This window comes from Phyllostomus hastatus, unplaced genomic scaffold (genome assembly GCF_019186645.2).
Source record: "Phyllostomus hastatus isolate PE091 unplaced genomic scaffold, TTU_PhHast_1.1 phas_scaffold_78, whole genome shotgun sequence".
NCBI classification, from domain to species: Eukaryota; Metazoa; Chordata; class Mammalia; order Chiroptera; family Phyllostomidae; genus Phyllostomus; species Phyllostomus hastatus.
In genome coordinates this window covers 73,614,053-73,629,843 of record NW_025334041.1, presented here as the reverse complement: position 1 = coordinate 73,629,843, position 15,791 = coordinate 73,614,053, and the positions used below count along the sequence as shown (strand labels likewise).

Genomic DNA, 15,791 nt, shown 5'->3' with positions numbered 1-15,791 from the left:
TTTCCATGTAAAAAATGGTTATATAAATTGTGGTATATTCATAAAATTGAATACAATATAGCCATGAATATGAATAAATTAGAACCAGTATGTCAATATGGATGAGTCATACAAAGTAATATATAGTTGCAGAAAAAGTATATAATATGGGAGAAGTATAAAATGTTTTTTAAAACTTTTAATGGAAGAGAAAACTTTTTACTTATAGTCAAAATAATATCCACAATTTTTTCCTGTTCTTTTTTTTAATTACAGCTGGCATTCAATATTATTTTATATTAGTTTGAACATAGGGAAACATATATCTTTTTGAATTAGTGTTTTAGATCTCTTCAGATAAATACCCAGAAGTGGAATTGCTGAGTCAATAAGGTAGTTGTATTTTTCATTTTTTGAGGAACATCCATGCTGTTCTCCACACTGGCTGTACTAATTTGCAATCCCACCAACAGTACATGAGGGTTCCCTATTCTCTACATTCTCAGTGCATATGTTTGTTGATTTATTGATGATAGCTATTCTGACGGGTGTGAGATGATATCTCATTGTGGTTATCCCATATGTGCTATCTCATATGTGATGGTTAGTGATTATGAGCATCTTTTCATGAGCCTGTGCCCTCATTGCAGAAGTGTCTATTCAGGTCCTCTGCCCATTCCTTAATTACATTGTTTTTGGTGTAAGTTCTAGGAATTCTTTATAAATTTTGGATATTAAAGCCTTATTAGATGTATCATTGGTAAATATCTTCTTCCAATTGGTAGGTTGTTTTTGTGTTTCATTGATGGTTTCTTTTGCAGTACAAAAACTTTATTTTGATGTAGTCCCATTTGTTCATTTTTTTTTCTTTTGTTTCCCTTGTCTGAGGACATATATCAGAAAAAAATATTTCTAAGTGTGTTGTCAGAGAGTTTACTGCATATGTTTTCTTTGGGGAGTTTTGTGGTTTTGGGTCTTACATTTAAATCTTTAATCCATTTTGAGTTTATTATTGTATATAGTATAAGAATGTGATCTGGCTTTTTTTTTTACATGTATTTGTCCAGTTTTCTCAACACCATTTATTGAATAGATTGTCTTTACCCCCACTATATATCCTTTCCTCCTTTGTCATAGATTAATTGCCCATATAGGCATGGTCTCTATATTCTGTTCTGATTATCTATGTACCTGCTCTTATGTCAAAACCATTCTGTTTTTTATTACTATACCCTTGTAGTATAGTTTGATACCAGGTAGTGTGATATGTCCAAATTTCTTCTTCTTTCTCAAGATTGCTGTGTCTATTTGGGGTCTTTTGTGGTTCCATACAAATTTTAGGCTTATTTGTTCTGGTTCTAAGAAAAATTGATATTTTTATAGGGATTGTATTGAATCTATATAGATTGCTTTGGGTAGTATGGACTTTTTAACAATGTCAATTCTTCCTATCCATGAGCATGCTATATACTTCTATTTATTTGTACCTTCTATAATGTCTTATAATAGCCTCAGTATAGGTCTTTTACCTCTTTGGTTACATTTATTCTGGTATTTTATTTTTAATGCAATCATAAGTGGGACTGTTTGCTTCATTGTTTTTCCTAATACTTTGTTATCAGTGTACAAAAATGTAGCCAATTTTTGAATATTAATTTTGTATGCTACTATTTTACTGAATTCATGTATCAGTTCTAATGTAGTTTTGGTGTAATTGTTAGGGCTCTCTATATATAGTATCATGTCACCTGCAAATAATGACAGCTTTATTTCTTCCTTTCTACTTTAGATGCCTTTTATTTCTTTTTCTTGTGTGACCATTGTAGCTAGGACTTCCAGTAAGGTTTTTAAACATATACTCATATATATTATATATTGTTCAGGAATTCATATTTTTGCAATAGTAGTAAGGTAAATTATACCAAATACAGGATAGCAGTGACCTTGCAGAGTGAAGATGAGTGATGAGAGACAAGTGAACAGGAAGGGGCACACTGCAGGGTCAGGTTATCTACATAAAGTTTTATTTCTTAAGCTGTTATAGGTACATGGATACTCATTATATTGGCTTTAACTTTTGTATGTCTTAAATATTTCATAGAAATTATTAAAGGCAAAAGCATTCAAGATAGCAATTAGAGAATTGGAAGAGATGTTAACAGGTAGTTAATGTATGCTAAGTAATTGATGCATTCGTGAGGAGAAAAAAATGAGTACAGAATAACTCTGTATTGCCTTAGGCCGAAGTTTTGTGGTTAAATGGACATGATGCAAGTTTAAGGGAAAACACTAAAATATAATAACACATAATCTATAGCTTCCAAACTAGGACAGGGACAAAGGAATATATAGTGCAATGTTGTAACCCAACATTAGATAGGAAGGAAAAAGAAAAAGAAATTCCAACATAAAACATAGTAAGCCAAAAACTCAAACCAGGACTTCTGGCCAAGATGGAAGTGTAGGTAGACACACTGTGCCTCCTCACACAACCAAAAGAAGGACAACAACCAATTTAAAAATGAAAAACAAGGAGAAATAACAGAAAATCAAACTGCATGGAAATCTGACAACCAAGGAGTTAAAGGAAAAACATCCATCCAGACCAGTAGGAGGGGTGGAGATGGGCAGCCAGATAGAGAGGACTTGTAGCAAGGCAGCAGCTGGAGGTCTGGGTGAGGTGGCGGATTGCAGACTGGGCAGTCCCAAATTCCTGTGCAAATAAACCGGGAGCAACAACTGGGGATCGAGACAGACCATGCAACCCAGGGTTCCAGTGCAGGGAAATAAAGCCTCAAAGCCTCTGACTAAAAACACCAGTGGGGGTTGAGGTGGCAGCGGGAGAAACTCCCAGCTTCACAGAAGAGTCTGTTGGAGAGACCCACAGGGTCCTAGAACATACACAAACCCACCCACTCGGGAATCAGCACCAGAAAGGACTAATTTGGTTGTGGGTAGCCAGGAAAGTGACTAAACACTGGCAGAGAGAGGAGCAAGTGGCACTGTTCCCTCTCAGACCCTTCCCCCACATACAGTGTCACAACGCGGCAATATGGGTTGCCCTACCCTGGTGAACACCTAAGGCTCCTCCCCTTACTATGGAACAGGCATGTGCTGAGACAAAAAAAAAAATGGCCCAAATGAAAGAATAGTTCAAAGTTCCAGAAAAAATACCACTAAGCAACAAATAATCAGCCTATCAGATGCACAGTTCAAAACACTGGTTATCAGGATGCTTCAGGAACTCACTGGGTACTTCAACAGCATAAAAAAAGACCCAGGCAGCAATGAAGGTTGCATTATGTGAAATGAAGAAAAGTCTACAGGGAACCAACAGTGACAGGAAGGAAATCGTGATTCAAATCAATGGTTTGGAGCAGAAGGAAGAAACACTGAACCAGAACAGAAGGAAGAAACAAGAATTCGAAAAAATGAGGAGAGGCTTAGGAACCTCCAGGACATCTTTAAATGCTCCAACATCTGAATCATAGGGGTGCCAGAAGGAGAAGAGGAAGACCAAGAAATTGAAAACTTATTTGAACAAATAATGAAGGAGAACTTCCCCAATCTGACAAACAAAATAGACTTTCAGGAAGTCCAGGAAGCTCAGAGACTCCCAAAGAAGTTGGTCTTAAGGAGAGACACACCAAGGCACATCATAATAACATTACCCAAGTTTAAAAATAAGGAGGGAAGCTTAAAAGCAGCAAGAGAAAAGGAGACAGTTACCTACAAAGGAGTTCCCATCAGACTGTCAGCTGATTTCTCAAAGGAGACCTTGCAGGCAAGAAGGAGCTGGAAAGTATTCAAAGTCATGAAAGGTAAGGACTTACATCCAAGATTACTCTATCCAGCAAAGCTATCATTTAGAATGGGAGGGCAGATAAAGTGCTTCCCAGATAAGGTCAAGTTAAAGGAGTTCATTATCACCAAGCCCTTATTATATGAAATGTTGAAAGGACTTATTTAAGAAAAAGAAGATGATCAAAAATACAAACAGTAAAATGAAAACAAACTCACAACTATCAGCAACTGAACCTAAAAAAAATAGAAACAAAAACAAACTAAGCAAACAACTAGAACAGGAACAGAATCACAGAAATGGAGATCACATGGAGGGTTATCAGTGGGGAGAGGGACAGGGAAAATGGGATAAAGGTACAGGGAATAAGAAGCATAAATGGTAGGTGCAAAATAGATGGGGGGAGGTTAAGAATAGTATGGGAAAGGAGAAGCCAAAGAACTTATATGTATGAACCATAGACATGAACTAAGGCAGGGTAGGGGTAATGCTGGTGGGAGGAGGGGTACAGGGTGGAGGGGAATAAAGGGGAGAAAATAAATGAGACAACTGTAATAGGATGATCAATAAAATATATTTTAAAAAATAAAAAATAAATGTATAAAAAGAGAATGAAGAAGGATACTGATTAGGAGGATAACGGTAATGTTCTTTCTTTTCGTCCTAAGTGGTGGTACATATGTATATTTACCTTGGAAGAATTCATTAAGCCATGCATTATTGATTTGTGTACTGTTTCTATATATATGTTAGACTTCATTTTTTTTAAGTTTTTAAAACATGACCTGCAAGGTAGAAGTCAGGATAGTGAGTACCTTGGTGAAGAAGCAAGGGGAATGATTAGAGTGCAAAGGGGTGTAGTAGAGATGTCTCATGGATGTTGGCAAAGTTCTCTTCTCAGCCACAGATGTTCATTTGTAATCAATCATAGAGTTGTACATTTGTTTTTTGTACTTTTACGTATGTGTGTTATAGTAAAAATGTTTTTTTAAAAACAAAAAAGTTTCACACATCTATTAGAATAAGGATTTTAAATGTGTGCTTAGTCTAGGCAAGAGTTTACTATATTTAAAGTTTTAAATAATTCCATTGCTTTAAAAAACATAAAACAGCGTTTTGTTGTGGTTGTTCAACTCAGGGTGCAGTCAATTTCACTGGGGCAAGGACAAGGACCCATTGCTGAAAGAATGATCAAAGATGCTATGAAATCAGGAAACTGGGTATTTCTGCAAAACTGCCATCTTGCTGTCTCTTGGATGCTGGCAATGGAAGAGCTCATTAAAACCTTCACAGATCCAAGTACGTTGGACATTTATCACTTGCATAATAATATCATTTTATGTAGCCTTTCTTGTTAAATTGAATCCTTACAATTATTCTTTATTGTAGGTATTGTGCTTCCACATATTAAAGATGAGAAACTTGAGACTTACAGAGCATTAGTTAAAGTACACAACCCAGATTCCAGAAAAAGTCTTCAGACTCCAAGTTGAGGGAATGATCCAGTGGATCATTTCTGTTTCAGGCTGTCATGTATGGGAAGCCATTTGAATTCAAAATAGAGTACATACAAGCATGATAAAAAGAAACAGAAAAAATGAATTTAAGACAAAGAAGGAAATTAAATCTTTCATTACAGGACAGAAGTTAAGGAACAGAGTTGAAATTACCAGCAATTCCCTTAGAGTAGCATCTTACCACTTTGTATCCTAACTATAATATCACCACTTTCTTTCCCACTCAAAAAACTATAATGAGCTCCAAAGAGATAAGAAGTGGAGTTAGCATCTACTCATTTAAAATGTTAGTATAAAAATAATTGAAACCTTAAGATCTGTATGATCAGTAATAAACAGGGTGGGCCTCCACTTCACCACTCTGCCAGGAAGCCAGGGAGAACCACCAAGAGCCTTTCTTTGGGGTCTTCCTCTGTGTCTTAACCACGAAAGCTTTCTGGGAAAGTGAGAGCTTGGTAGCTGGTCTTATAAGTGACTTTACTTAAAGCTATGTCTTAAGGTGAAGAGCTGCTCCTTCATGGAGTGACCAGCCCACACTGGTTACCAAGCCACAGCCAGGGCTTTGCAGCCCCCCCCTCCCCCCCCCCCCGCCACACACACACACACTGCACTGCCTTCTGCAGGCTGCTTCTAACAAGGATAGAGTCATTCACATCTACCATCCAGAGTCTCCACACCTTCCACTCTTTTGCAGTGCAAATAAGAGAGCCTGCTCCCTGCTAGCTCTCTGGCTTATTTAAATGATTAAAGAAAAATGACAAGGTCTTCGCTATGGTTTAGAGATCCCAGATTAGGGTTATAATTAAAACAAAATGCTAGGAAAGGCATCTAAGAGGCAATTTGCTACAGTGGTAGTACATGAGCCTTCGGAACATGGAGCAGGGGTTCAGCCTGCCTGTGACCGGTTCTCATGGGCAAAAAGCACTGGCAGTAACTATCCTCTTTTACAGTTGAAAGTCTTCTCCATTTCAGAGGGAAGGCCTTTAATATCACCATCAAGTATTGAAAATTAACACCTCTAATTTCTTCACTCAAATGTACCAGCACCTAGACTGCCAAACTCTCCTAAAATGATTCCTGTAAAGATTCCCTCATCTCTATTTCATAACATTTTACAACACACTTAAAAAAGATATACTAGTCTTTAAACAGAGCTTACAGCACTTTTTGCTACCATATAATAATGACTTCTTATAGAAAAGTATCACTAAGAGTTAAGCATTTTCCTTTTTATTGTCTTGTCTTTGTTTTAAACAGATATTGTTATCAAGGACAGTTTTCGACTTTTTTTAAGTTCCATGCCTAGTAAAACATTTCCTGTTACAGTTCTTCAAAATTCTGTCAAGGTAATGTATGCACATGGTTGGAATGATGCGAAGTGATTGGTCCCAGAGTGTTCACCCAATAGGACTAGGGAGCTCAGGCCCGTGCAAGACCATGCCAAAGTCAATGCAGCCTAGGTGGGGAGGTGGGGGTCAGTAACTCTTTACCTGATAGCAGCAAGACAGTTTCCCAAGCCACTGTCCATCCTTGCATGCCCTCGTCCTGTTGTCATTCAACTCTTTCCTCTAACCCTCTACCAAAAAATGTCAAGGACGTAGAGTGATGAGAACTGGATCCCTTCCAGTGTTAAAGGAATGTTTCAGCATTTGAGAGAAAGGAAGACCTACAGACTGCTGGATTTCAGTGCTGACAGTTTCCAAAATGTTCACCCAGTGATGATCATGACGGATGCCTCTTCCCTCCCTGCCCCATGTCACCAAGGCAAAGTGTGGGATGAGACTATATGTCAGAATGACCAGAAAACCCAATGCAGAAGGCCTAAGCATAATTTCTGGCCCATGTTGAGAAAAATGGACACCAAATGGAAGCGTCCGAGGTGTTTGTGCAGGTGGTTTGCCCACTGTAGGTCTGAGGGCCCCACCAGGCCCTGTCCTCCCAGGACGGAGCCTGAGCAAGATACAGAGCAGACAAGGACATGCCAGGATACCTTGTGGGCATTGGTTGTCTATACTTTCTCAGTGACTTCAGTCTGCATGTGTTTTTCAGAAATAATACAAACCTGTAAAATCACCCTCTCTGCCACATACATTCCATCTAATTTCAGGTAACCAATGAGCCTCCAAAAGGCTTACGTGCAAATATCAGACGAGCATTTACTGAAATGACTCCTTCGTATTTTGAAGAAAATATACTTGGAAGAAGATGGAGACAAATAATATTTGGTATTTGTTTCTTCCATGCAATTATTCAGGTATGCTCAGTTCTGCTTCTTAATAGGAACAAAAAAAGAGGGTATTTTGTTAAAACGAATAATGAGAACTAAATGATAGCTTACAAATGGCATCGTGAAACACTGAGGGCCCTGTTTCTGTGTCTGAACACAAGTAGTTTTAACTCAGTTGCCTATTTCCATGTTCCCCTTGCCTCAGTATCTCACAGCCTTGCTTCTCAGCCCTGTTCTGATCTGACTGCAGAACACCAGTGCTTGGATGACTGCAGCAGGTCAAATTCAAAGCACAGAACTGATCTCCTCAGCTATGCCTCTTCCCAAAATCTGCTTCCCCTCCAGACTCCATTTCTCAAATCAGTGGCTCCCTTCTGTCCATCACCTACAGCGAAAATTTCAGGATTATTTTTGTTCTTCCCTCTTTACCCATCTATGTCATGTCAGTCATTACACCCTCAGTTTTCTTGCTATAATTTTATCCTCACCTGTTCCTATTTTAGGAGGTGCACCAACTTTCACAACTTCCTCCCTGTGACTAGAGCCCCACATCCCCTGAAAGATGATCTTCAAATCAGCACTGCTTTCTCCTTCCTTGTGTTCAGATCTCACTGCTGTGGTCTAGTGTCCATCCTGGGCCTAGTACTTAAATTCTGACTCTTCAAATCTATGTCTCTAGATGGTGTCTTGATTAGGCTGGCTGACTTTTCAAATGTGTGTAGGCTACAGAGAAAATCAGTATGGAAAAAAACAAAGATTAAAGATGCAAGATATGGGATAAGAAACAAGATCCTACAGGAGATCCAAGAGGTTGGGATTAGGGGTGTGAGGCCCTTATTCTAATAAAAGCAGCTGAGATGAGGAAATGGTTTAAGACTTAGAGAAATTTTGAAATCAAGAGGAGAGAACATAGGACCAATCCTCTGGTATAATCATCAGTTTAGAATTAAGATACTAGGGTGGGACTGGTAGAAAATAAGCAGAGGGAAATATTTCACTATGAGAAGTCATGAAACAAGGATTATGAGCCTATGTACTAGTTAAAAAATAAAAGCTGCCACTATGGAGAAGTCAGTATGCAGTCAGCACAGCATGGCAGGACTGAGGAGCCTGGCTGATGGACGCACGCCTCAGAACAGCAGGGGGTAGCTCTCTCCACCAGATGGATGATTGGTGTCAGTGTTTTTATATCAAAGGCACTAGGTGGGATTTTTTGTCCTATTTTGATGAAGAAATATTTTATTTTACCATGAAGAACAAACGCACTTTGACAGGACTATCACATCTCCAACAGTATCACATTTTATTTTAGAAATATTGGAGAGGGGCCAGTACTGGTAGAAGAGGTGCCTCCTTGTTTGGTGGGAGCCAAACCGAAAGCCCAGCTGAGGTGAAACTGCTTGATTGAGACTGATTCTACAGAATGAGGATGCCTGACTTCAATGGAAACCTTTTAGTTTTCAATATTCTACACAAAATTAGTTTTATCAAATTTTACTTAAGACTATTTTCATTTTCCATTCTAGGAAAGAAAAAAGTTTGGCCCTCTTGGTTGGAACATATGCTATGAATTTAATGACAGCGACAGGGAATGTGCTTTACTGAACCTCAACCTTTACTGTCAAGAAGGAAAGATTCCCTGGGATGCACTTATTTATATCACTGGTCAGTATGCCCACACGCCAGGGCCTCCAGCTGTGCGCCACACACAGTTGGTTCACACCCACCGACCCATACAGAGAAGGTCACCTCCCCCATGTTGGATGGTGGTGGTGATGACTTCTTAAATTCCCTTTGTAAAGATAAAACCATGATCAGAATTTAAAAATATTTACATCTAGAAAATAGGGCAGATGTTTCCTCCAATAATAATAGCAAAAACTTTTTTTTTAGATTTTTTATTTATTTATTTTTAGAGGGGGAAGGGAAGGAGATAGAGAGAGAGAGAGAAACATCAATGTGCGGTTGCTGGGGGTCATGGCCTGCAACCCAGGCATGTACCCTGACTGGGAATCAACCTGCGACACTTTGGTTCGCAGCCCACGTTCAATCCACTGAGCTACACCAGCCAGGGCAATAATAGCAAAAACTTATATTGCTCTTGCTGCATGACAAGCATTATTTTAAGCATTCCCATTAATTAGCAAATTTAATCCTCATAACAACCTTGTAAGATGAGGACTATTATATACCTATTTTACACATAAGAAAACTAAGGCACACCATTTATAAGTGCTGGAGCCAAGATGTAAACCCAGACATTCCAGCCACCAGAGTCTATGCTCTTGCATGAAAAAGAATCTGAACATTGACTGACCTTTTGAGTCAGGTGTACTTGTGAAAAAGGAAAAACTAATTTAGGAATTTAAATTGTTAGCAAATATGAATTATGACTACATAGAATCTTACTGACAAAATTAAATCAAATTTGGACCATGTAGGTCCAAATAATGAAGAAAGAGATTTGCACTGGGAAGAGGTGGGAGGAGAGAGCTCTGGAAAAGGACATTACTCTGCATCCTTTCCCTGATGAGTAAGGGGCGTGTGAAACAGCAGAGAGTATCAGGTGATCTAGAGCCTGAAAGGCAAATGAACCTTGGAATAGTGGGTAGTAAAACAACAGTAAAAAATGGATGAGGATCTATCCTCAGGGTGGACCAAGATGGGTGAGAGGGTGGGCATGGAACCTGGGAGGCTACTCTACACTCCTGCCCCCAGTCACTCCAATGGGACCAAGATTGCTGAAAAAAAATGGTGATGTGGGCAGACTTATTCTCTAGCACCCTCTACTTACCCTGAATTTTCTACCTCCTAGTTTTTCTCTCCCTTCCCCCACTCCTGGAACCCTTGACCTTTCAGATTACTTCAGTCTCTACTGCTGTGGAAGTAACTGTGTTTTTAAAAGGATATAAAGGAACAAGACAAAAGATGTATCCACTCTCACTACTTCTATTTAACATTGTATTGGAGCTTCTAGCCAGGGTAATTAGACAAGAAAAAAAAAGTCATCCAGATTAGAATAGAAGTAAATCTGTCTTTATTTGAAAATGATATGATCTTGTATGTAGAAAATTATAAGAAATTCACACACAAAAAAAAACCCTAGAAGTAATACTTGCAAATAAATTTAACAAGCAAAGTGAACACTCATGTACTGAAAAATAAAAAGCATTGCCATAAAATATTAAACATGATCTAAATAAATGAAGAGATACAATATGCATATGAATTCAGAGACACAATATTGTCGAAATGGCAATATTCCCCAAACTCATCTATAGATTTAACACAATTTGATCCAGCATTTTTGCAGAAATTGGCAAGATGATCATAAAATTTGTATAAAAATGCTATGGTCTCTAGCAAAAACAGTCTTGAAAAAAAAAACAAAGAACAGTTAGTTTCCCAATTTTAAAACTTCTGTAAAACTACAATAATCAAGATTGTGTGGTACTGGCATAAGAATACACATATGTATCAATAAGACATATTTGAGAATCCAGAAATAAACCCCTTTTATGTTTATAGTCAATATACTTTCAACAAAGGTACCAGGACAATTCAATGAGAGGGGGCAGGATAGCCTTTTAACAACTGATTCTGGGACAACTGGATATCCATCTGCAAAAGGATGGACTTAGATCCTTATCTTATGCCATATACAAAAAATTAATTCAAAATGAGTGATATACCCAAGTGTAAGAGCTAAAGTATAAAACTCTTAGAAGAAAGCACAGAAGTAAACCTTCATGACCTTGGGTTAGGCAATGACTTCTTAGATATGATGCAAAAAGCACAGGCAATAAAAGAAAAAATAATAAATTGGACTTCATCAACATTTAAAACTTTTACACTTCAATAAACACCATCAAGAAAGTGAAAAGAGAAGGCTACAGACTGAGAGAAGATACTTGCAAATCGCATATCTGATAAGGCAGTTGTATACAAAGTATGTAAAGAATTACTACAACTCAACAGTAAGGGAAAAAAATGATTCAATGAGGGAAAAAATGAGCAAAAGATTCAAAGACATATTTCACCAAAGAAGGACATGAGAAAATGCTCAGTCATTAGGAAAATGAAAATTAAAACCACTTCACACCCATTATAATGGCTATAATAAAAAAGACAGATAGAAACAAGTGTTGATGGGAATATGGAAAAAAAAATGGAACCCTCATACTTTGCTTGTAGCAATGTAAAATGGTGCTGCTGCTTTAGAAACTTTTTAAATAGACTCACCATATGACCCAGAAATTTCACTTCTATGTGTATACTCAGGAAAAATGAAAACACGTGCATACACAAGCTTATAAACAAAAGTTCATATCAGCATAATTCATAGTAGCCCAAGAGTGGAACCAGCCTGAATGTCTATCAACTGGTAAATGGATAAATAAAAGGTGGTCTATCTAAACAATGTGACTTTATTCAGCCATAAAAATGTATAAAGTACTGATACATGGTACATTGATAAACCTCAAAAATGTTATACTAAGTAAAAGAAGCCAGATATAAAACACTATAAATTTGGGGGTTTTTTGTAAGCAACAGTTGGCAATTATAGTCTTTTAAGCTGGGAAGAGATGCAATAATTTATAAAGCTATAATAAATGTGAGATGAAGGACTGAACAAGAATATAGCAACACAGGGGCTGATGACTAGAGAAAATTAACAGTAAATATTGAGGAGGCTATAAATACAGGAAGGTATTTGAAGTTGAAAGGAGGGATCTTAAAACTTTACAATGCTGGGTACAGCAATACGTAAGTCCATTAGACACGTCTGGGCTCAAAGTGGCAAGGACAAAGCCAAATCCAAAGCCTGTCCAGTCTGCACTGAGCCATCCCCAAGCCAGCCCATGGGGACAGAAAAGGAAGAAAAGGGGAAACAACACAATCTGTGGAGCTGGTACCCGGACAGGTGGTGGACATGTGCGGTGGGCGCCCTCCTCCCCAGGCAACCTCTTCTGAAAGACCAAGCTAGAAGACTCCTTCCTAAAAGTGAGTGATCTACCCAGCATCAAAATGGTGGAGCTCCTTGTTTACTCAGTTTGATCAAAGAAAAGGAAAAACCTAAGTCTGGAAGGAAAAGCACCAAGTCTAGTGATTTGTAAGGAAAATGTTTCTGTCCTGCTTCTCAAAATGCAGCTATTTTAACTTGAAACTTTTTTTAGAATAGGGTTGGGGCAACTCTTCCCTCTCGCCACTGACTGACTAACAGTTGGAGTCTGGGTGTTCCCAGCCATCTTCCTTTCCCTGACACCATCACGTCATTGGGGAAAGCTGAGCTTTACATTCCCATCCAGCCCCTAGGATCCAAGAGGAACTTCAAGTTAGGCTCAGGCTACACGGACTTACCAAAAAGATTTAACCCAACATTGCACTCCTAGCCTTCACAGAGAGTGACTGAAGAATATTCCCAGGAAAAGACAGCAGCATCTCCTCATTCCCTCTTAGAATTGCTAATACAGGGACTGAGCTATTGACCATCATCCCTGGTACCTACTACCCCTCCCCTCTCCCTGAGTGCCTGATCCAACAAGACTGATCCGAGGTGCTCCAACAGGAGAAGGAAGATAGGTGTCCCTACAGGAGGTGCAGGTAAAGATATTGCTATCTTAGAAAAAACAAATTATTGAGATTCCAAAGACTAAAATACATTTCTTTCAACCAACGATCTCGGCTTCAAAGAGAATGAAAAAAATTTCTTCCTGATATAAGGAAGAGATGGTGATGAGCATGGATGAACAGTTAAATGATTCAGAAGTTGACAATGTCAGTATCTCAGATAAAAATCCTTCAAGGAACACTACAGTATTGAATAAGGAATTGTAGCGATGGGTCTGGATTTTTTCCAAAGAATTATGACAGCAATAGGTATTATTCCAATGGAGATCATCATTCTTTCATGTAATCTGGGATGACAATGGAGCATGCCAAAAGTAGCTTCTTTGTGCAGAGATGGGATACTAATAACTTAATTCCCCAGACCATCATTTCTGTCAGGCAAGTTGTCTCTTTTATCCTGAATCTATCTTTCCTCCCTGCCTTAATGTCAATAATTTGTAAAGTACATAGAGCTTGGATGCCTTGTTGTAAAGTTTCTAATTCCATTTTACCCATTGTTGCACCCAAAAGCAATGTTTCATGGAAAATATGTATTAGAATATTGCAGTCAATAATGGAATAAAACCCAAAATCAGTGTTTTGAAGCAACAACAAAAAAAAACAGGAAGAATGAAAAAATATGTAAATAGAGCTCAGTGAATTTAGTTTCAGTCATTTGGAAAAGCAAAATTAGGGCAGACTACATATATACTAGATTTTTTTTCTGCTCTTTAAAAAATCGATTTTTATTCCCTTTTGGAGAGGTAGCAGAAAGAAACTCTATTGTGCTATTTCCACTTTCAGTACCAAAAAAGTGTATATAAATAAACCTATTAGAATTGACAATGTATATTAATAAAAAAACAAATAATGTTATGTTTTAAAATGCAAATCCTTTTCAGGTGAAATTACATATGGCGGCAGAGTTACAGACAATTGGGATCAAAGATGCCTTCGCACTGTCTTGAAAAGATTTTTTTCTCCAGAAACATTAGAAGAGAATTATAAATATTCCGAATCAGGTGAATGACTTTTCAATACTATGGAAAAGGCCTCCCTGAGAAGTTGTTAACAGCATCTCTCAGTCGTCCACACATGAGTTCCGTGTCCAGTCCTCACAACCAAGTCCCCATGTCCACCCTTGCCCTGTACTCGCCCGCCTTCAAAACTGGCTTGGTTGTAATAGCACAAGGATATCTATTGTGCATTAACCTCTTTGAATTATTTCTTTTCTAAAGTGTGTTTTATTCTACCTAAGTGTGTTTTCAAAGTTAAATAAATTTGCAGCTCTCGACAAGGCATAACTTTCAGCAAAACATCCCTGAATTTGAGAATCTTGAAATGTTGTGGAAGAGACACCCTGAAAGGTTAGGACACTGATCAGCTACCCGAGGCCTCAGGAAAAGTAAAGAAAGTAGACACAGGATGGAGGCTTGGGGAAAACAGTCTTTGTTTCTATGTTTCTATGTGAGACAGCTGATGACGGCCACCATCTGAACCTAGCAGAGAAGCACCATACTTAGCAGTACAAAGCTAGTTAATCTGAGACTACTTGCTTTCTGTGTTTTCAATAACAGGCATCTATTTTGCACCCTTGGCTGACAGCCTACAAGAGTTTAAAGATTACATTGAAAATCTACCTTTGATAGATGACCCAGAAATATTTGGAATGCATGAAAATGCCAACCTAGTTTTCCAGGTATGTGGCCTTTCAACTTAAAATACATATTCATAGCCCTGACGGTATGGCTCAGTTAGTTGAATATTGTACTGCAAAGCAAAAAGTTGCTAGTTCAATTCCCATTCAGAGCACATGCCTGGGTTTTGGGTTCAGTCCCCAGTCAGGGTGTGTGCAGGGGGCAACAGATCAATGTTTCTCTCTCACATCAATGTTTCTCTCCCTCTTTCTCCTCTCCCTTCCCCTCTCTCTAGTCAATAAAAGAAAAAAATTTAAAAATACACATTTAAATTGCATATGTAAACTTGAAACATCAATAATCACCTCACCAGCTCTACAAATTATAATATTCTTAAATAAACAAAAAAACGTTTCATCTTAACTTCAGCATTTGGTTCCAATTTAGCCTGCTGTTTCTGGATCCTTCACAGAATCCTAAAATCATCGTGCATTTTCCTGTCACTGGCCAGCCCCATCCACTTCCAGCCTTCTGCCTACTCCACAATCTACCTGCCAGTCTACCATAACATGGGGCTTCAGATGATGATCCAGACAGTCCTTGCTTTTTTGCCCTTCTCCCTCCATTTGGGGTATATTTGTATCATATTACACAGAGATCTATGGACCCACAGGTGATTACATCATAAGAGTATAGTAACAAATATCCAAGGCAGATAAATTAAAACAGTTCTTTAAAAGCACGCTCAGCATCTTGCCCTGGCTGCTGTGGCTCAGTGGATTGAGCACTGGCCTGCGAACCAAAGGGTCACCAGTTCAACTCCCAGTCAGGGCACATACCTAGGTTGCAGACCAGGTCCCTAGCCAGGGGCATGTGAGAGGCAACCACACATTGATGTTTCTCTCCCTTTCTTTCTCCTTCCCTTCCCCTCTGTCTAAAAATAAATAAATAAAATCTTTATAAATAAATAAATATACCCTCACCGAGGTCACCACACTAGACCACTGCAATGGGTCCAA

At 38.4% G+C, this 15,791-nt stretch overlaps 1 protein-coding gene across 1 annotated transcript in view; it reads left to right on the top strand.

The window, feature by feature from the left end:
- The window catches only part of DNAH6 (dynein axonemal heavy chain 6), a 247,493-nt gene that overhangs the window by 208,789 nt on the left and 22,913 nt on the right, over window positions 1-15,791 (top strand). Inside the window, exons 64-69 of the mRNA XM_045828050.1 lie at window positions 4,920-5,080; window positions 6,556-6,644; window positions 7,406-7,552; window positions 9,052-9,190; window positions 14,038-14,157; window positions 14,713-14,834. Coding sequence (XP_045684006.1) covers window positions 4,920-5,080; window positions 6,556-6,644; window positions 7,406-7,552; window positions 9,052-9,190; window positions 14,038-14,157; window positions 14,713-14,834 — 778 coding nt within the window. The remainder of the gene's footprint in view (window positions 1-4,919; window positions 5,081-6,555; window positions 6,645-7,405; window positions 7,553-9,051; window positions 9,191-14,037; window positions 14,158-14,712; window positions 14,835-15,791) is intronic.